The sequence below is a fragment of the Tympanuchus pallidicinctus genome, unplaced genomic scaffold (assembly GCF_026119805.1).
Source record: "Tympanuchus pallidicinctus isolate F22 unplaced genomic scaffold, pur_lepc_1.0 scaffold4, whole genome shotgun sequence".
Lineage (NCBI taxonomy): Eukaryota > Metazoa > Chordata > Aves > Galliformes > Phasianidae > Tympanuchus > Tympanuchus pallidicinctus.
Genome location: NW_026294758.1, coordinates 47,780,088 through 47,802,744, shown reverse-complemented (window position 1 = coordinate 47,802,744; position 22,657 = coordinate 47,780,088). Strand labels below are relative to the sequence as shown.

Below are 22,657 nucleotides of genomic sequence, written 5' to 3'. Positions count from 1 at the left end.
CGTCAGCTCCGCACAGCCGCCCCGCTCGCTCTTGGAGCGCAGCCTCGGCCGCCCCCCGCCCGGTACACCCCGGTGTACGCACCGCGAGCGCGGCGCGGGGAGAAGAAAGTTTGGATGCGGTGTCGGTGGAATAAACCCCACACGTATCGTCGGGGGAAGGGGACCGCGAACCCCTGCGAGCCGCGCGATTCGGCCGCGGTTTTTCGCTCCGTCCTCAGCGGGGACGGAGTCGGAGCGGGGAGCTGCGCCCAGAGCCGCCTGCCCCTGCTGCGTGGCCCGGGTAAGTTGGGGCGTCCTGCGGCGGAGCGGGGTGCTGTGCTGTCCCCGCGACGCTGCTGGCACCTGGAGGCCGCGAGCTGGGCGCCTGTCACGGCGCGGGAGGGAGGCAAGGAGGCGGGGAGGGCCGCGGCCCCGCGCGGGGCTTCCGCTGCCTCCGGTCCGATCTCCGCGGGCACCGCGCCTGCCCGGCCCCCGCCCAGCACAGCGGCACACAGACAGACACAGAGGCACAGGCGCACGGACACAGACACACACACACAGAGACGCAGACGCACACACACAGAGACGCACACACACACACACAACGTGCGCTCGCGGTTTGGCGATCGCCTTTCCAAGCGAAAAGCGTTTTATTTCCGGTGTGCGCGGAAATTTTTTTTTTTTTTTTTTTTGTTATTGGATCGCACCAGGCTTTGCCCCAGCTGCGGCTACGGGACGCGGCGCCGCTCAGTGCCCTGCCGCGCCGACACAGCTCGGCACCTGGAAAAGTTCTCTCCTTGCCGGGGCGGGAGGAAGATCAGGAAGCGGCCCCTCCGCTCGCGGACACGTTCGGTGCCCGTGACGCGGAGGCGGGGGCGCGGTCCGGCGGGACGCCGGGCTGGGCTCTGCCCTGAGGCGCGCCCCGGGGCGAGCCCGCCCGCCGCGATCGCCGCCGAGCCCCGCCGCGGTACGGATCCGTACGGCTCGGGCGGGCGGAGGAAAGGAGCGGGGCCGCGTCTCCCCGCTCTGCGGAGCCTTTGGACGGAGGCGAAAACTTTCCAGAAAGGCCGGAGGGGCGCGCGGGGCCCGGCGGGGTGCAGCCCGCCGCCTCGCCGAGGCCTACGTTCCTCGGCCGGGCCGGAAACCGCGCGGCGCTGCCGAGGCGCTGCCCTGCCCCGCGCGGGCGGCGCGTAACGGTCCCGCGGACGCTGTGTGGGAGCTCCGCGCGCGGGGTCGGAGCCGACGGCGGGCTTCGGGTCCTGCCTGCTCCCTCCCCCCCAAAATTTGTTATGTTTGCACACAGCTGGGAAAGTTACGGTCCTTCAGGCTGCGGCCAAAGTTACCTTTAAATGATTTTTTTTTTTTTCCCTTTCTCCATTCGCGCATCGTTATTGAGTAAATAGCGTCGTTCCGTGTCGGTTGGTGTGGCCGCGCGGTTCGCTTCGGCGTCGGCTGTTCGTGACACGCAGCCTGGCCGAACTTCGGTGAACACCTCTCTTTTTGTCTTTCCGTGAATACTTCGGGTAAGTAAATGGCCAAAGAAAGGAAACGGTAAAACGCGATTGGTTTTTATTTATTTATTCATTCAGCTGATTTTTATTTTTACCGCTGGAAGTAGTGTGCGCGCTTTCTGCAAAAAGTGACGTAGGACCTGTGACACCGCATTGTGCCATTTGCAATCTCTTTTGTTTTGTTTCCACTTTGTTCGCGTCATTTAACGTTACCCACAGCCTCTGCGGCCCAGGCAAACGCACGTTTTGGAGCCGAGTTCCCTCGGTAGTGCACCAGTCCGAGGTGGGGCTGTCGCTGCCGTGTGAGCCGGGCATTGTTATGCAAAGCGAGGCACGCTTTCTCTTCGGGAGCCTAATTGCCCCTTTACTGTCTTTGACTTTGTTTCTTTTGTCCCTCTGTGATTCTGAGAGAAAAATGATGTAGTAGAGTGGTAACAGTGAAGGTAGGGTTGTGTCAGCGATAGAAGGAAAGATCGAGTATTGAGTATTGTAAAATACATCCAGAGTTGGGTGGATCACGCAGAACGCGTGGACAGAGGTGAGGTTAAAACTTCATTAAACCCAGCGTTTTTCTCATGAGTTATGTCTCAGCTTCAGGATTGGTGTTTCTGTGGTGTTTCACAGAACATACGCGCTAGAGGACTGTGTTCAAAGCAGTCTCAGATCTTTTCTTTTGTTCATTTCTGAAGTGGTCTGTGAGCATTTCTTGTGAAGTTTGAAAAACGCTTTGACTAACGCCTGAGGCTTGAAGTTGACAAGAGGAAAAAGTGCTCCAGTTAACACTCATATGAAATATATTCTTGACAAAGGTATATATGAAATTAACATTTCTAGATATGTTTTCTCGGTTTTTGTTGATCTTTGCAATTAAGGTCATGGTGTGCATGGGAGCAACTTTAAACATGTCTGCACGTCTTCCATCAGTGTTCGTGGCCCGGACTGTCAGTGTTGCTGTGAACTAGCTATCCTTAACCAAAAAAGATTTTGTTCTTTAGATGAATTAGAAGATCGCTTTGCAGATCGCTAGTTAAAACACTTTTTTTTTTTTTTTTAAATATGTGTTCTCTTTGTACAAAGTGTTTCTTGGACATGCACCTCTTTTATATCAGTTTTATTTTTCAGTTGTTCAGTTGATCTTCTAGTGGAATGAGAAGAACAGTGTTATGACATAAAGATCACTTGTGAAAATGGCAGCAGAGGACAGCTTATGTCTTATTTGCAAGCTGTAAAAATAAGGAAGGATGATTCAGAGAAAGAAGCAAGGCTTTATTTACACACAGCTCTGGTAGTTTGCTGGTATAACAGGCTAAGAAGTCTAAGACTGAAAATTGTTTTTTATTTTTTCTAACACATTTCAAGTCTACTCTTCCTGTGGGTAAATATTTTGCTCTGTGTGTATCCCCACACTAATGTGTGGGGTTGCAGCACCTGGGCGAATCATTTAGAGCCAGGATCTCTGGGTCAAATGTTAAGAACGCTTCTTGTTATGAAAATGTTGCCTTTGCCTCATCTTTGTTGATACTTTATTTTAAATAACTCGTAGTAAGAAACAGCATTCTTCCTTCTTTTCTTCCCCATCTAAGTAGAGACGTGTAATGAATTCCTTTCCTTCTGCCTTGCCTCTAATGTGGCTTTTGTTTTTCAGAGTCTGACACGAAGGTGATGTTCACTAATTGTCATTAGTACTTGTAGGAAAGGTCACTGTATGGGAACTTAATCCGTAATCAATCATTGCTGTCATGAGTCAGTTTGCTGCACTCTGGATGTACAATAGAACCTACGTGTGCAGCAGACATGGGCTTGATCTTGGGCATTGACAGATTTGTTTGTGGTGACCATGGCTATGGGGTTAAAAGGCAGTTCTCTGAACTTCCAACTGTAACGCCTGCCCTCCTTTTCTCTTGAAGGCTGTTGCCTTCTGTAGCAAATCCAATGGAAAAGGTCACGTCTGTGCTTTGGCCTCTTCATTGAAGTCTGGTGACGTAGCTTAACCTAACTTCTATGAACTCGGACTTAGGTTGACTTCTGTAGGGCTGGCTAGTATATTCAGCCCCAGCTGATAGGTGATCATTTCTTGGTGCTGTTTTAGTGTTTTGGGGGAATTTAGTCTGTGAGTTTAAGTAGTTTGAGAAGTTTCTTCATGGAAAATCGAAACAGCTACACAGTAGAAATAGGAATTTCTTCAACAGGATGCAGACGGCCTCTGGTAGACAGCTAGATAATCAGCTAAGGCAGTGCCCAGGGGTTTTTATCTCTCACTGAAGTATCTGGATAAGCAATTACATTGCAGTGTTTCTGATTCTCTGGCTTATAGTCCAAGCTACAAGTTCCCTTCCAGAAGATTTTGAAGTTACAGTGAAGTTATGTGTCTGAGTATGCAAAGGCAGAATTCCTCGGCTGTTACTGTGTTTGGCTTCTCCTGTGTGAACAGAATAATTCTGGTTTATTTTAGCTGAAGATGTGACTCTTCTGCTTTACTTATTTTACGCTGAATCATGTACACCTACTGTTTACTGATTGATTCATTGATGAAACAACGGTAGTTAAGTCCTCATAAATGTCACTGCATAGTGTCCAGTGGTGTTGTAAAACACGTAATGGGCTGATTTGTTTCTAAAGACTATGAGTTATTTATTTTAATTGTAACAAGCTACTGTCTTTATGAATCATTGCTTAAACTTCAAACGTCTTCATTTGATTACAGTTAGTCGGTGAGGCAAATACTGCGAACCATTAGCAGTATAATTTCTGATGTTGCTTGATAGTATTTTAAAGATAACTACAAGTTGTTATGTGGCGTATTTCAGTTTTGCAGTGTATGTTTTTTAAGCCAGCTTTGAAATCTGTCTTTGGTTTTGCAGATGTCTGAGTACATGTCGATATAATAGCTTTTCTGTGGAGTTATGGGGAGAGTGCTTTGCAGCATCTGTGTGGCTATTGCTTGGATCCACGTTCCACTTTTTTTGGATATAATTGGCACAGTTTCTTTGCTTATCACTACCTGTCCAACACAGGGGATCTGGTTGAAAATACAACAACTGAAATTCAGTTTCGGTCGAGTCACTCACAGGCAGGCAGAAGTCGAATTGTATGGTAACGGAAACAACTAGAAGAATTATAAATACTTACTGCTCCATCTGTTCCTAGATGCAGTGTAACTGTTTTGTGCCAAAGCAGTCTGTAACCTCTGGATCTTTCTGGTTGTCCAGCTGGTCTTGAATTCCTAAGTAGTGCTGATGGTTTTCTGCCCGCTGTGGTTTAGTTTCAAATCCATGCCTTTGTTCACTTCGGGTTTGTATCAGGTTTATAGCAAAGTGTGTATAATGTGCTTAAATGCTCTGTGTTCTAAAAGACTGAGCTAATGTGCGATGAAAGAGTTGTATTTATAAAACCTTCTAGGTGTGAAAACGTACATGCTTAGCTAACATTCCCTCTTGGCATACTCAAATTCTTTATAATGCAGATACTGTCCTAGATCGTTTGTTCTAGAAGGAGTGGAGCGAAGGGAGTGAGTGTTTCTCTTCAGTTCTTAGTGTTGTGGTTCTTGTTGTATTTCCATTTTTCTAATGCTACCTTGATAGTGATGGATTTTTGCTTGTCTGTCTGAACTCTGGGTAGTCTAGAAAAGGTGTGAGAAAATCCCTGGGACTAGTAAGAGCAGTAGGATTCACAAACAGTGAAATTAAAACCCCTCTTGTTCTGTTGACAGGGGCTAAAGAAATCAGGGGATTTTGTTTTTGGTTTATAGTCTGCCTAGACTTCAATGTCGGGGAAAGGGAGGAATGAGACATTACACCTTGCTGTGAAAATGTGAGAAAAAAGGATATGTCCTTTCACAAGGGCTGCTCTGAAGGTAGTGCCTCCTATTTTGTTACGTTGGCCCAGGGCATCAGGAACTGGCATTGGCAGGATGGCAGTGAAGGTGAACTTTCCCAGTGAAGTGAACCTTCCCAGCAATATTCCATTACATTTTTTTGCTGTGTGACAGATGGAAGTAGAGGGGCACTCTGGCAAATTTAATGTCTAATATGAAAGTGTGGATGAAGTGTGTCACTGAATTCCTCCATGCAGAAAAAAATGGTAACCACTGACATTCATTGACACTCGCAGAATGTGTTTGTGGAACCATACTGTGTGCGCAAGCACAGTGAGGCATTGGGTAGTTTGTTTCAGCTTTTTCAGAAAGAGTTCTGTATGCAAATTTATCTGGACCTACTGAACCAGTATGAAGCTGAAGGTGGCAGTTTCCTGGATCACATAATTACCGGTGGCAAAACATGGTATCACCACTATGAGCAGGAGTCAAAACAGCAGACAGGGTAGAGGTGTATGAATACCTCATAAAAAAAAAAAAAGTAAAAGTTGTAGCTCTCAGTGGGTAAAGTGAGGTGCGCTGTCTTTTGGGATAGGAAAGGTATGGTCTGTCTGGATTTCGTGGACCCTGGACAAACCGTCAGCTCTGACCGCTACGTCACAACGCTACCTAAGCTGAAGACTTGAACCTGCAGAGTGAGACTAGTGAAGGGGACACCTTTCTCTTGCAGTATGGTAATACCTGTCTGCATACAGGTTTGAAGACTGTGGAGCAGTGGTGACAGCGACAGTGGGTCATCTCTGCTGGTACAAATATTTGCAGGTGTGGCATGCAGGCTCTTGTTTGTCACTGGCGAAAATGCATAGCTAATGGTGGTGGTGACTGTCAATTTTGTAGCTGAGCATTTGCTCTACCAGGTAGTGTTATTGTACTATTCGTTGTGATTTCCATGCAAATAAATAGGAGGTATTACTTTCAGAGCAGCCTGTGTATTTGGAACGTTCTCTAAAGATATTTGGTGAAGTAAAATGCAAATAAATTTAAGAAGTGATGTGAATTTACAGCTCTAGAATGGCTGTGTCTTATTGAAAGTCATGTGAATGACACTGCTTACATTGGAAATCTTAGGAAATTTAAAGATTGGACACTTGAGAAACTATTAGTGTGTAATACACAAGGGAGTCTGAACTAACAGCCATATCATTTGGGACAATGAGATTTTTGTTTTGTTTTTCTTGTAACTGACAGGAGCTACTCATTAAAAAAGCAGTCAAAACAAATGAGTTAACTCTGGCTTTTCCAGAATGTTGATTTCATTTTGTTTATTTCAGTAAAGGCACCAGAATTAGCCAAAGTTGTAACAAGGTTTTATGGATAGAACTTGGACATAGTTGGATCTATTTTCCCCTCTCTCTCTTTCTCTTTCTCTCTCTCTCTCTCTGTTTTTTTTTTTTCTTGACAAGACTTTAATGAGACTTTTATAAGGGCCTAGAAAAATTAAATAGTCTACTTCTAATTTTAATGAGAATGATGTTCCTGATTTGTGAATTTTAATACAGTATCAATTTTAGTAAATATGAACTATTTTTGAAATATTTTAGTTCATAGATGTCTTTTTTAGCAGTTCTACTCTGAGTAGAATTGGGCAGGCTATGTATAATGTGTTCCTGTTTATGGTAGCTGTTGTTTAAAAAAAGAAGTTGTTTTTGTACACCTTACATTACTTGCATTCATGTTACAGTTTACATTATTTTATGTTCCCATTATATGGATTTTATAAATAGTAATTTTTTTCTTCCACATAAGTATTTTCTTTAATTTATAAAGATCTCTTTAGATATATTCAAAATGATACAAAACTGAATGACTTTATCAGCTTTCAAAGGGATTGGAGAAGGGTCTTAATCTGGAGTAAGGAACATAGGATTACTCTCTCATAGTCATCGTTTTCCACAGGTTGGGCACTTGCTATTTCTTTCAAAAGTATTCCACATTTGTCAGATTTGCTTGCTGGAAATACTTAGTATATATGTAAATAACCTTTTAATTAGCAGTGCTGAGATCAGGACCAGTTAATTTTCAGGCAAACAACAAGTTAAGTTTGCAATAAAGGTAAACAGAAGGAGATATTTTGATATTTATTTTAATACATAGGTGTAAATGAAGTATTTTATGGAATAGATTATTTTGGGATTCTGTGAACTGACAGTAGGCTTGTAATTGATTGAGTTGTAGTTTTGTACCCGTTTGCTTGGACAGTGGAGTTGATGCTAGGTTCTGCTTTGTTGAATGTACTGAATTTGGTTAATACCGTACAGAGAGACTCAGCTTTGTCAGGATCACTATTATGTTTCGCAATGCAACCTGGCTTGTATAAAAGCTCTTTGTTTTGTGGAAATATCTGTTTTCCAGCCAAATTCCAGGCAGTTCCAGGCATCTTACAAGAAGCAATGGCATGGTGTTTGCAGCTGTGAACATTTGGTGATGCAGTTCCTTCTGTGGCAATGTTGTGGGAACGTGAGGAGCTGATTGGTGACTTTAGTATTTTGTTGTTACCTTTTGTTTTGGAGAGAGAAGCTTCAGAGGTATTGCCTTGTTGTACCTTGCAAGTATAGAAAGTCCTGAGGTAGCTTACTTCTGGCAAGGCTGGTTTATTTTAAATGAGCTAAGCAGCCATTTTTCCAATTTGTTGCCTTGAATCAGAGCAGAGTTGTAGCTAATAAGAATGCAACAGGAGGGAATTTATGAATAAAAGCTAGCAAGCCGTTTTGATCCTGACACAAGGTGCAGATAACTAGGGGTAAATAATTGAGAATAGTCTTGATTTGGTAGTGTTTAACTTCTCTACTGGACCCAGTAAGTAAAGATTCTTGCTCATAAAAGAAAAAAAAAAGATGAGTTCTGTAAACTTTGTATCCCCTAATTGCCGTAATTAAACATGAATCTGCTTTTCTTTCTGATGCATCATGCTGATGGGCCTCCTTTCTACTTTGGTAGGAATCTCAGCAGGGTACTTTGCTCGTCTTCAGTGTCTGTTTCTTAACTTGACTTCTGTGAACCAGGGTGTTTGCAGTGTTACAGCGTGGATTTATGTAAGCAGTGCCATAACAGGGTTACACCACTTACTCCAGTTAGAAAGTAATTACTGCTAACCATGGCATGTATGTAAATCCTGATGTGGGTGTAGAGCAATCTTTTGTAACAACTCGTATAAGAAGAGAATATGGGTCAGGGAACCCCATGATGTACTATGGAAATACTGCAAATTAAAATGCTGTTTGTAAAGACTCATTTTTCACCATACTGTATTTATTGTTCTGAGACAAGTAATTCTGAACTGGTAATGTTGTAAAAACTGTGTCCGGATTGAATTGAGAGAGCAAGCTAAGCCTGTGTTCAGCTATTGTTGAAGGCGGTGATCCTGCTTGCTTCTTTGTGCTGATGTTGGGATCCATCTGTCCTTTTAGAAAGTCACTTTAGTAACCTAAAAAATTGTAATTTGTTTTCTTATGCGGTGCTATTTTTCTGCTGTCTTAGTTACTCAGATAATGAGATCACCCTGTGATCAAACAGAAGAAAATGAGGCTTCTGGGAGAGGGGAATGCCAAGAAATATGACTGGTCTTGTTGGCATCAACTCTCAGTTTTGTAAAAATATGCCTGTTATGTCACTGCATTACAATAATCTGGCAGTAGTAGACTAAAAGTTCTCAATTGTAACCATTGATAGAAGTTCTCAGAGAGATGAAGGATGCTTCAAGCCCATACTCTGCATCAGTTTGTTTTCTTAAGAACATAGAAATAGAAAATAGTAGTAGTTGTTTTTCCAGCTTGTAAAAGCCTGCTATTTGTTCTCTGAGCACTTACCGTTTTATAAGCCACTTGAGCTGCATTCTCCTGGCTTGTGACATCAACAGAATCCCTCAAGTGAGTTCTAACTGTATTCAGCCCAAAGTAATTGTATTTTCTACTGTGTGTTTCATTTGATACTGAGATTACCATACAGAGACATCCAGGAAAGTCTTCAGTGTCGAACTAAAAAAAATAGTCAGAAGATAGCATTAATAATACTTCTACCACTTGTTTTTCTATGTCCCCATGAATTTTATAAGAATTGCTGTCATGTGTGTTGAGTGTGGGTTTTTGAACACACGTATATCACAGAGTTGCACAGTCTACTCTGTATTCTGTAGTAGTAGTGTACATGACTGCCTGTTGCGTGCTTTGATGACTGCAAGTCGGTTGAACGACAGTTTTCACCAGTAGTTATTTCACATAGCCTAGTTGCTGTGTTGCTCTCATACTAATATATAAGCATCCAGAAATTGACTGAACTATCGGAGCTTCCTCCTTCTGGTGGGCTTTTTGAAGGGTGGTCAGAGAAATGTTCCGTATTAAGAAGCACTTAAGCATTTTCTGCTGGTGACAGCTTGCATGCGCATGTGATGATTGCCAGTAGATTTTCTTTACTACATTTTCTTGAATGCCCTGATGTCATATAGAAAATGTCTTTGTTTTGTTTTTCTGTTATTAGAGCTATTCTGCTCACTGAAAAGGAGACAGAAAAATAGATGTCCACGCCCACAGACCCTGGCGCCATGCCTCATCCTGGTCCTTCCCCTGGACCAGGACCGTCACCTGGACCGATTCTAGGACCGAGCCCAGGACCAGGGCCATCTCCTGGCTCAGTTCACAGCATGATGGGGCCAAGTCCAGGTCCACCCAGTGTCCCGCATCAAATGCCAGCAATGGGGCCCACTGATTATCCACAGGAAGGCATGCACCAAATGCATAAGGTAATAATTTATTACAAGTGAATCTTTTATTCTTTAAAAAGAATAAACTCACTCTCCAGTGAGTAAGAACCCAACTTCTACTGCATTTAGGCTTGCATAACTGCTACTAGAACTCATGTATCACCTGCAAAACTGCAACAGCACTGTTAGTTCTGTCTTTGTTGCTAAAGATGATACACGCATGAGATTATGTACAGCTGCTTTGCTCTTAATACGCTACTTTGAATTACAAACTTAATAGTTTGGAAATTCTTATTTTTGAAATTCTTCTTGAACTGTGAACTTTCCATACACTAGACCATACTAAAGAAATGTTGGAATTGTAAGTATTAAAGTCTTAGAGTAGACGATTCTATCCACCTTTTACCTTTTGTCCTTATCTATTTTGGAGTGTCATGCTGCCGTAAAAATTTTCTGAGTTCTTTAGTTTTGCACAATTTAATTTGATTTAATTATGATTTGATTTAATTTTGATATTCATTTTAATACTTTTAATGGCTTGTGCCTACAAATTTGTTTAATCTTCTGTGTTGGATGAAAAACTTCTGTGTTTTGAAATACTTTTACAGAGACTCCTTATTAATGAATTTTAAACTCCATATTGTAGAATGTGTGAATAATTGTACATTAGCTGTTGTCATACACTTAACGTTACACGTGTACTTGGGCTATTCTTTATGTCTTCTGCTTTGAGAAGATTTTTGAAGGAGCAGAATTTTCTGTTTGGGAACAATCTCTTAACTCACACTCTTAACATGTCATTTTCATGCAGCTATGAACCACATATTTGGAACTAATGAATCACTTAAACTTCACTGATATTCTGCTTTCAGAAGAATGAAGTAGCAGCTTTCAGAACCAAGATTCACAAGGCATTTTGCTAACTTGTTGATGCTATGTGTTACTTATATAGGCTATTGTGGCTTGACCCTGGCTGACTGACGATGCCCACCTAAGCCATTCTCTAACTTCCTTAGCAAGGCAGGGCAGGAAGGTGCAGGAGATACAGTGAGTAAGTTAGCAGATTGAGAAAAGCACAGGGAAATCACTCAGCAATGGCTGTTGCAGGCAAAACAGACTAGATTTAGGGAAGATTAGTGGAATTGATATCTGCAGGGCTGTTTTTCTCACGTTTTCCTATTCGTCTTTCTCACTACTACTGTGCAGCATTTTAGCCTTTCTCAGAACCATTATCACAGAAGTGCAACTGGCTCATAGCTCAGCTTTGACTAGCAGTGGGTCCCTTTTGGAGCCAGCTGGAAACAGGCTTTCATACTGTGGGGCAGCTGCTGTGCTGTGCTTAGAGGCCATCCCTACAGCTCGCTGCAACTGAACCTTGCCATGTAAGCACGTTGGTAAAGAAATTTAAATCAAAGTAATAATATAGTCTTAAAGTAATGTAAACATATCTTCATTTTCCTTGTGAATTGACAACTTTGTGTGTAATTTTCACATATGGATTAATTTTAGTCACTAAAGCAGTTAAAATGTCTATATACATACAGACATAACACTGCCATGTTACAGTGCATGAAGAACTGTATCATTAAAATTTCTAATGACACAATGACAGCTGAAGTGAAGAAGGCCATGATCCAACTACCTGTTTGTACTTAAAAACTATGTCTTGCATGTGGATCTTGAAGTAAGTTAGCAATTAGCTAGGCCAGATTTACTATTTTCAGTTGATATTTCCTTGTTTGTGAGGTGGTTGACTACCTAAGGTGCCATTACTCTGTTGAGTGCTCCAAACATCTTAGATGGATAAGGTTTACATCCTTCAATTGTCTCAGTTCTTTCTTTATTAAGAGATTCTGTGCCTGAAGAAGATAAGTCTAACACCAGGAATTTCGTAGTTCAGCAGTTCAATATCCCATATATTGTCTTCAGCTGCTATATCATGTTTCATCTTGTATGTTCATAGAATTATAGAATAGCCTGGGTTGAAGGGGACCTAAAAGTTCAAGATGTTCTTCAGATGTCTGATGTTATATCAGCATTAGAAATAATCATTAAACTTCTTTCAGAGATAGTATGTGCATGTGAGAGACAGAGACACAGAAGCTCAGACTAAGCTACAAAATAAATCTGTTGAACTGATGCAGGTGGAAAGTTGTTGGGTTTTTTTTTTCAGTGTAGATCAATTTTCTAGACTGTTCTTACGTACAACTCCAGAAATAGTGCATTGAAACAACCAAGAGAGACGTTCTGGGAAGGGTCTGTTAAGAAAGTTTTTGAAAGTGTGCCTCTAGACTGTTTTGCAATTGCTGCTTGAGTGACATTCCATGTAGTTAAAAGAAATCTGGTCAGCCACTTGTAATTTTCAGTTTGACTAGGTAGTTTTTTTTTCTATTTGGCTTTATTTTAAGTTGTTTATTTAAAGCTAGTCCATGGCCTTTGTGTCATGATGGAACATGGTGTTTTGGGTTGGGTTGTGTTTTTTTTTAATCTTTTTTTTTAAGTGGACAAGCAAAAGTGTAGTGAAAGTGAGAGAATAAGCAGAAACTGTTCCACTTAAGCAATTACTTGTTTATTGCACAAATGCAATGGGATTGTGGTTTTCACTTTCAAAATCCAGCAAGAAGGTGACAAAGTACCTTAAATCTCTGTTAGATGTTTGGCTAGCTTGCAGACCATCATGCATGAAAATGAAAATATGCAAAAGTAGGTAAATAAGTCATTAAGTAAAAGTTACGATTCCTACAGTTTGATTACTTAAAAGTAGTTACTATTGAAAGATGGAGACTCTATATTCACTGTATAATAACCCCAGAAAACTTCCACAGGAAAATTTACAGTCAATTTACATAATAACGTACCTTTCATAGAAACAGCAAGTTAATTATCTTTCCTGTTACTTGCTCAAGAAATGTTCAGACTACCAGTGAAATTGCCAGGAAGGTCATTACAATTCAATTTTCATTGATGTGCATTTTGGGTGCAAGAGAACACAGATTCAAGGAGAGGTACTTAGAGATCTTTTGGGGCCCTGTGAAATGGGTAAAGTGTAACAGCCTTGGATTTTATCATGAGCTGAAAATAATGGGAAGGTGGGAAAAATCAGAAGAAAGTGTAGTTACATGATTGCCTTGATTTTACTCCTCCAGTGAATTTACGGTCTGGGCTTGCGAAGCAAGGTTTTGGTAATGGTGCTGCTGTTACATTGGTTCAAGTCCTCAGCTAACTTTGTAACTATGTAGCATTTCAAAGAGCTTTTGAGAAATAACGATTTTTTAAGTTGAGTAGTCTTTATCTGTTTGTTTTTATGTATTTTCTCATGGACTGTAGTGGTACTTTTAGATTAAATATATCCTTGAAAACACAAGAATCATTGCATAACTTAGCATCATTGAAACTAATTTTGTCTTGGAAGAAATTTATGCCACCTTTGTCTTTCTTTTAGCTTTTTTAGTAAAAACAGATCCATCAGTTCTGCCTTTTTAAGTCTGCTTCTAATGAATTTCTCTTTTAGACTTTCACAGCATAATTTCTGCAAACATAGTGAAGCAAACCCAATTTTTATTAAACTTATCCTCCCTTCTGTTTGACTTGGAACATTTGAGTTTGTTCCAGATTTTGTTTTGCTTTCAATTTTTTGAGAAAAAAAAAAAAAGATCTTTACAAAACCCTGTTTTTTTGGTCAGCTCTTCTTCCCACAGAACCATTCCTCCAGCTGGCATTTCTGTCATTTATGGTCGTGTGCCTATCCTTCCATTCCTGTTTGTTTTGCCTTAAATTCTTTTTGAAAGGAGAAGTGTGGACATGTGTTTGCTTTCTTCCTCATTGCTTTTCATTAGTGCCTGAATTGTTTGTCCACCTTCTCCTGTGCTTGTATTTCTGATGCCCTGGATATATATGTGTGTACTGTCTCAAGCTCTTTGAAGTTTCTAGCCTCAAGAGAGGCTGCACGGTTGCTGTCCATTCATGCGGTGATGCCCATCCCTGCTGTCACACCACAGGTGTGCACAGCCATAGTCTTCTTGTTAAAGAAATCAGATCTGGTTTCCTACTCAGTATGTTTCTCCTCTTGGAGGTCCTAAAGATTGAGTTATAGATACGTACTGTGGCAAAATAGGAATGGTTCTGGTTGTACAAGTATTTCTGTTAGTGTAATATTCAGCTTGGTAAGGTGTGAGCTAAGCATTCTCATCAGGGTTAACTGCCTTTATAAACAGGGGAGAAGAGACAAGAAGAGCATTTCGCACTTCAGAAAAGGGTGTTAGCTTTATTTGATCAGCATAATGAAACTATTTTTCACATGTCAGTCTGCCTTTATGTTTCTGTTCCATATCCCAAACTCATGTACTCAAAAATACTGTATCAGGGTTTTTTTTCTGATACAAGTTTATTTCACAAGTGTTTTTGTTCTGGCATGATTAAACATCCTATTGAAACACAATTCCTATTTGCTCCTCCTTTTTTTGTAACTTTTTTTTTTTTTTAACCTTTAGTTTCTGGTAAGGAAAAAATGATGGTGAAATGATTCAAAAATGCTGAATTAAAAACAACAACAACAACAACACTTTTTGTTTAAAGATGCTTTAAATCTAGTAAAATTATTTTGATGGAAAATAAATAGTTTTATGAAGAATTTACAAATAAAGTGTAGAGTTTTGTCTTCTTTCCCATTTTCTGTATAAAATGGATTAATTAAAATTGGGTTGTCCTTATGCAACAAATTTCTCAAAGAGAAGAAGTTTCTCTATATTTTCCTTTAAGTTAATGTAGCTTCTTAGGCAACCTGTATTTTCAATTGGAGTAAGTTTTTCTATCTCTCTGTTATAAAGAGTTCCCAATTAATAGGCCTGCATGTATATTAAACAAACTGCAAGGTCTCTGTGTGCAATCGGTTTGCAGTAACAATGTTTAGTGTACCTGTGTATATGTTCTAGAGTGAGGCAGTTTGGTGTTTCTGTATAGAGATGAATGACTTTTTTCCCTAATACCAAGCCTTGCAAATGAAGTTATTTGAAGTTATCAGTGAGTAAGAAGAATCTCATTTCATTTTAGGGACCTTGTGTAATTTTTTGTTCTCAGGTAAACCTTTTTAGTTTTCTTTTTCTTCTGATACCACTTTTTGCCTTATTCTCATACTTGGAATTTGACAGTTTCTATTAAGGAACAATTTCCAGTGCACTGCATGCCTCCAGCATGTTTTTCTGACCCCAAGCTGTATTCTCTGCACCGTCTTTGGAAGACATTTGGCCCTGTTCTGCATACCAAATACCATGGTAACTGTAGTTCTTGAGTGAATAAAGTATCAGGAACTGTATAGAGCGTAAGTATTTGTGTAGAACCTTGTCTCCCATTCCTTGATTGCCTTAACCTCTTCTTTGCAGGCAAAACTAGGGAACCTGTAGCAGTTATATCTTTGTGTTTGAAGAGAAAAAGTGTTTGGGGCATTCCAACAGAGCAGAGATAGAAAGGGCAAAGTTTGGGCTAAAAATAGCTCAAGCCAAGCCACAGGCTGTACTTTAACAAGTTGGTGTATGTTACACCACTTTGTAATATGAGACCAGTGCCGTTCATGTGCTTGTATGTGGGCAGTTTGCCTCCCTGGCGTTGCCAAACAGATCCTAAGGAGGGGGGAAAAAAAAAGTCAAGAAAAGATACGGACAGGGAACAAACGAGCAGTCCAGTGGTGCTTTGTGCTTTCCAAAATGTTTGACTGCAGGGGTAAATGTGTCAGATGAATTCATTTGAATGACAGTTAAGAAAAGTTTGTACTTCTCTATTTTGTATTTACTTAGGTTTTGAGTTAAATTCCTTTGGATTTTTGTAGTGAACTTATGTATTGTTTCTGTTCAAATACTTATTTTGTTTTCACAGACCATTGATGGCTTACATGAGAAAGGAATGGTTGAAGACGTTCACTGTGGCTCCATGAAGACTATGCGACCTCCTCACCCTGGGATGGGCCCACCTCAGAGTCCAATGGACCAGCATAGCCAAGGTTCATACATACTATGCATGCTATATGAATTTGAGACTGCATTCTGCTGCAGAGAGTCAGTAGTTCCATGGAATAGTTTTCTAATTATTTTCATTCATCTTTGCTTGGAAAAACTTAGCTCAAATCAGGCAGCAAGGTGAATAACATCCTGTCTGGAGTTCTTATTGGTCATGTATTGGAAAAAAGAAGAAAGGCGTTTCCTTAAGGTTCAACTCTATGGCTAGGGCAAATAATTGGAGTAAGTCTTTTACAGATGTTAGCTTTTGTCTGTTAAACAGATGTGGCTAAATTGAAGTGCAATAGAATATTATCTATTTTATTCTGTTGATGAAGGAATGGTAAGAGAAGAATCCAAGCAAACCTGAAGAAGTCTTCTTTAGTGTATGTGTTGTTTGATCAGGGCCTGATCAAACTATTTGCCCATTATTTTTTTATGTCAGAAAATAGGAACACCTTTTACTATATTGCTACTTATCTTTATGTCATTCAGCATAAAAGGGCTTGCATTTTGTAAGCAGCTCAATATGCTGGAGATTTATCTGGTAACATCTGGCAGTATTAATTAGTTCAGCAGATAGACTTGGTATATTGTAGAGTTAATGTATTACTGTAACACCTGAATCCCACCTGAAGTTGAGATTCTGATTTGATACACATTTGATATATTAAGATATGTTATTGTTTGCTGTGTTTACACATTTATTACAGAGTAAGAAAAATGCTGGAAGGATAGAATAGATATAGGCTAACAAAATGATTTTACCTGGATTACTTTGTGGCTTTGCAGTTTACTGTGACCCTAGTGGCTAATGCATCATAGGAGTCTCCATCTTGGACCTTCAACACCATGAAGTATTGTTTTCCAATTTCATTGTTTCGTATCAGTTAACTGAAAAATAACTTCTACCAGGACAAATTATCCATTGATTAAAACATTTTCACTGACTTCAGTAGCATAAAAGCAGAATCACTTGAGAGCAAAATTTTGAATGACTTTGTATTCACATTCTTTGTTTTGCTTGTAATGAAACTGTTGCTTGAAATGATCAGAACATTTGAAAGTGAGCAATGGGTCCAGTTCAAACATAGTTGGTTCAAATATACAGCAACAAAAATTGCGAATACTGCAAATATAGAAAACTAAGTTGTCTTCTTTTCTGTGCTAGCTGAGATCAGACTTCTCAACTGTGGTGTTCTGCAGCAGATCATAGTATTAGTAGTATCTGTGGCAGCTTAAAAATTTCAGGTTCTTGCTCTCTCCTTGTTGTATGTCAGCAATGGTTGCAAGGTGAATCAAGAACACTGGAGTTCTCCCCTGAGTAGACTTTTTCAAGAAATAGTTTTTTAAAAAAAACAAACCTCCAAAACATTAATATTTAAAGTACTCCATGTTAGTGAGGAGCTTTTCAGCTTTCTTTGCCTGTTTGCCATCTGGTTTTCTTCTAATATGATTGTTTTTTCATGAATGAGATTGGTAGCAGTAGAAGCTCTTACAGGTGATAGGAAGATCTTGTGTGCTGACCTAGTATGTGTATTTCCATGATAGAAAATCACACTTCTTGATAGCCCTCCAACATGTAGTATCCTACTTTCAGTCTGATATACCAGGCAATTAGAGTTGTATTTCCACAACCCCTGAGAAAATAGGATATGTAGTAAAAGAGACTTTAAAAAAAGAGAGAAGTAAAAAGTATAAGTAACCCTTCTCCCCATGAGTGCCCACGCTAGAGGGAGTAGTGTGAGTTTTCTACAAATACATGGAGAGATGAGTAGTGAATCTTCTAATTTGGACAGAATCTGCAGTTATGCTTGGTATGTTATTAGAAACCCATATTTTTGATATAACATACACTTTGAGATTTTGGTGTAGTAGCTTGAGTTTCCATATGTAGTTTTAACAAGATGCAAATCAAGTAGAAATTATACGTTATTGGTTCTAGGTCTCTCTCTTTTTTTTTTCTTTTCCATGGTTTATTGCTTGTAGGCTTGAAATCAAAGTAGGTGAATACATGTGATGATTACTGTTATTTTCAAAAGTTCAGTGGAAAGTAGCTGAAGATATTCAGAACACTAGGGAATGGGTGACTCTGGACTTCTGCAATTAGTTTAAACATGTAAGCAAAATGGTTACATGTCATTGTTAGCTTAGCATTGATTCTAGGTAAAATAAAAGAGTTTTGTTTGTCTTTTAATTTTGTATGGCTGTCTGTGATGCAGGCCATTGGAAACAGTTTTATTGAAAAATCAGTACTGTCAAACAAATATACAGTCATTTTTCTGGAGACTGTAAACTAGGTTGATTTATTAAATTATAAACAGATTCAGGATAGTATTTTTACAGTGAGTAGCACAATCAGACTTAGCCCATGTAATGGTAAAGCTAGTAGTAGTATGACAGGCACAGCTTGGATGGTCTAATATACTTACAAAAGGTGCCTGGATTGCTACTCTCTTGCAGCAGTTTAAGAGATGAATAGCACTGTATAAAATCAATATAAGTTCTATTACATATATTAAACTTGTTAAATGTAAGGTTATAAAAAAAAAAAACCTGTTACTAGAAGTTGGTCATCCTATTGGGAATATTTCTAGTTCATTTTGTGGGTCTGTTTTTGATTCAGTGCTGTCAAAATCTGTAGGCTCTGAAAGTGATGCCTTCTATTTATTTGCTACAGCAGATACAAGAACATAATAACACTGATAGAGCAAACTCTCAGCTACAAAATACTGTTTTTCAGTATAGTCAGCACCATTAGCTGTGCATTTTTGCCAGCAGTGAACAAGCGCACACATGCTGTGCTCATCAAAATCTGTACCAGCAGAGGTGACTCACTGTTTCACAGCTGCTCTGACAGTTCCATTGTTAGAAAAATGTTGCCTGTGCAGTCCATATTTCATCAGCCCAAACAGATGGAAGTCAGAAGGCATCAAGTCTGGACTGTGATGTGGGTGTGGTAGAACAGCCCAGTAAAAACTGGCAGTATGTTCCATGATATTCAAACTGGTATAGGGCCTGCATTACTGTATTGCAAGAGAAAGGATGTCTTCTCTGGCCTGACTCTGGAAGTTGGGGCTTTCAGCTTAGTCAGTGTTGTGATGCAGCGTTCAGAGCTGGTGGTTTGTCCAGGTTCCAGTCTGGAAGCACCATCCCTTTCCTGTCCCAAAGGCAGTGAACACCACTTTACCCACTGAGGACTGCATCCTGAACTTTTTCTTTGTTGGGGAATTCACACATCTCCACTCCACGGGCTGCTGTTTTGATTCTAGCTCATGGTGGTGACACCACATCTCATCACTGGTAGTAATGTGATCCAGGAAACTGTCACCTTCAGATTCATATTGGTTCTGCAGATCCTGACAAACTTACAAACAGTGTTCATTCTTTTCCTGTCTGAGCATTTGTTGGCCTAGTGCAAACTTTGTGATATTTCAATGTTGCCATCGTTATTTACCGTGCATTGAAGCCAATATTCACCTCTGTACACAGTCCTGTTTGTAATCTCCAGATTTAAATGGATGGGTTGATCCAGATGCTTTTCATTTTGTGATGTGACATTTGTGCGTGGCCATTTGAAATGTGGCTTGTCTTCCACATCCCTTTTGCCACAGCTTAAACATATGACCCACTGCCTCACTCACACTCACTGTTTCCCCGTAAGTGTTCAGCAAGTGTCTATGAATGTCAGCGGGTACCTTTTGTTTTTTTTTTTTTCCTGCATGGAGGAATTCAGTGACATACTTTTGCTTTATCTGTACTTCCATGTCAGATGCTATTATGTCATACTGCCCTTCTGCTGCCACCTGTTGCATGGCAACAACATGTAATGGAATATTAGTGAGAAGACTATCTCTTCTGCTGGTACCATCAACATCCACCTCTGGCATTGTGGGCCAACATAATAAAATAGGAGGCATAACTTTTGGAGCACTTCTATTTGTCAGTGGTCTGGAAATAAGTACAAAATCAGTGCTGATAGCTGTCTTTTGTGTATGAGGTGTAGAATTATGTCATAGGAAGCAACGATGCTGAAAAATGTTCTGGTTGCTCTGGCAGAATTTGATGCGTGTTCCTGTATACAGTGCTTGAAACTATGAAATGGAATGTAGTGCATGCACCCAGGAGCAAGAATAAATTGGATGAAATGTTCTATCACATTACATAATAATACTTGCAGTTAACAACAATGTTGAGAAATATTTAAAGTACTATCGAATGTTTGGAGCATCTGTCATATGAAGAGAAGCTAAGTGATACCTCATACACTCAGCAAAAGGAGCAAAAAGAGAGAGCCACATTCTTTGCTGTGATGCCCAGTGGCAGAACAGGAGGCAAAACGCACAAATGGAAGTCTACAAAGTTCCACTGGAATGTAAGAAAACAATTTTTAACTGTAGGGGTGGCTGAACAGTGACGCTGTTAGCCATGGAGATTGTCTAATGCATATTCATGGAGATAATCTCCAAACCCTTCTGGACATGTTACTGGGCAGCTTGATGCATCTGACCCTGCTTGAGCAGGTGATTGGGCTAGATAATCTTGGAAAGTCTTTTCCAGCCTTAAGGATTCCATATAATGGTGTCTTGAGTAGAAAATACATAAAAGAATGATTCTGAAACTTGGAAAACTTGCATTTTTGTTTAGAGAATGGTGAGCTGCATTTTTTTTTAAATTTTTGATCAATTTCCTCATTTCCAGATGTTAGAGTGGAATGTAATGGATGACTCAAAAAAGTACAGGCAAATTCACGTTTTATGAATTCAGACTATATTAAAAATCTGCCTCTTATTTGAAGAAGATTATTAACTTTTGGGACAAGGATTACCCAAATATTTGTGGTAGGTTTTATGTCACTTGAAATGTAAGTCAGTGGTACATGTCTTCCTGATAAATTCTGTAACCCAAAGGGCGGGAATTGTTGTAGAAGGTGAAGGCTTTAATTCTGTCTTATTCATGTAAAGTAGACTGCAATAATCATAGGTCAGATATCTGTGAACCTGTGAAGAGAGTCCAAGATTCTGAGGAGAGCTGTGAAGCTAGAGAAGGAAACAATGGTTTTGCTTCTTGGTGAATAGGAAAGTGGATTGTGAATTTGTGATAAATGCATGGACAGCCCTTCTGTATGTGGTGTATGGTTAGAAGTGATCACAAAATCAGATTTAATCTAAACTAAAGTGTTCCAATTAAAAGCTTTTTTTAAAAAAAGAACTTTCAAAAGCATGCATGCACTTTAAAAACAAACAAACAAACAAAAAAATGACCAACAACACAAAATGCATAAATAAATACATAAAATGTTGAAATCGGCTTTTCACTGGAAAATGTACACCCACAATTTCACTGTACACTCACAATTTTGAGGATCTAGAAAACGTGCATATAAATATGGATTATAAATTAGAAATAAATTGAACTGCACATATGGTTGTACATATATATATATGATCTGTGTAATCTGAACATGTGCTGCAAATGAACAATCTTGAAATGAGGACCATGAACTTAGAGCAAGTCAGGACAGAATTTTCAAGGTAATGATTATTACAGTCTGTGAAGAAACAAAAAGTGGATCCTTTTTGAGGTGATGAGGTTTACCTTGATGAGTAAGTCAAAAACATTTCTAAATTAAATGTGTCATTTTGCTCATAAACACCTATTTTCTGTTTCCATGAGAGTCACTAGTCTGAGATTTTTGAATTTATTTATTTACTTTTTAAACTGATTATAATTACTAAAACACGCACCCTTATTATTTAGATTCTGGATTTTTTACTTGCTTGATGTTCAATGGTAAGCTGGTCATGCAGAAATAATCTTGCAGGTTGAGACAGTTTGTTACATTTTTGTTGCAGTCATACTACAACACCATTGCTTATAAATGTTGGACACCAATTTGTAGGCGACCTGTATATCTCCTCAACAGTTACTGCTGGTATCTGTCTCCTCAATAGTTACTGCTTTCCACTGCCAAATTTTAGAAAGGGCAGCATTCCTGACTATTTCCAGCATCCAGTTTTCTTTTCTTGAAGTCAAGCACAATGATGTCCTTGTTTTAGTCTTAAAACCCTTATTTTAATGCTAATAGATTAAATAGGAAGGGAAATCCATTGCCCTGACTTCATAGTTGGCTGTTTAAATAATAATCTTACCGCATTTAACTGAACTTGGGCTGTTAATGTTTTCAGCTTATGTGAATGAACACTGCTGGAAGTGTCTATATTGATACTGGAAGTATTTACTTTAATTTGTTTTAAAATTTACTTTAAATTGTTAAAATTGTAAACAGACTTATCCAGAAAATTAAATGTATGTTCAGATTTATTTTGTAAGAGGAATGAGAAGAATCTGCAAAAAGAAGCCTGGTGTTTGTGTGATGGAGGCTATATAATGTGGACCAAAACTGGAGATACAGTGACTCTCAATAAAGCCAAGTGAAGGATGCTGCACTTGGGCTGGGGCAATCCCAGGTGTTTATACAAACTGGGGGAAGATCTCCCTGAGAGCAGCCCTGTGGAGAAGGACTTGGGGGTCCTGGTGGACAGGAAGCCGGACATGAGCCAGCAATGTGCGCCTGCAGCCTGGAAGGCCAACTGTATCTGGGCTGCAT

General features: G+C 39.8%; 1 protein-coding gene and 1 long non-coding RNA gene across 4 annotated transcripts in view; both read left to right on the top strand.

Annotated features, from left to right (window-relative positions):
• The window catches only part of SMARCA2 (SWI/SNF related, matrix associated, actin dependent regulator of chromatin, subfamily a, member 2), a 105,241-nt gene that overhangs the window by 172 nt on the left and 82,412 nt on the right, over positions 1 to 22,657 (top strand). Inside the window, exons 1-3 of one of the 3 annotated variants that reach the window (XM_052700929.1) lie at positions 70 to 280; positions 9,838 to 10,099; positions 15,929 to 16,052. In XM_052700929.1, coding sequence (XP_052556889.1) covers positions 9,875 to 10,099; positions 15,929 to 16,052 — 349 coding nt within the window. In that variant the 5' untranslated portion in view covers positions 70 to 280; positions 9,838 to 9,874. Of the gene's footprint in view, positions 1 to 69; positions 281 to 1,381; positions 1,503 to 9,837; positions 10,100 to 15,928; positions 16,053 to 22,657 lie in introns of those variants that run through there. The other 2 variants (XM_052700930.1, XM_052700928.1) reach the window with 2 other exon arrangements.
• Positions 16,060 to 21,700, top strand: LOC128089474 (uncharacterized). The gene is made up of 2 exons (XR_008210523.1): positions 16,060 to 20,255; positions 21,056 to 21,700. It is a non-coding gene; the product is annotated as an uncharacterized LOC128089474 (long non-coding RNA).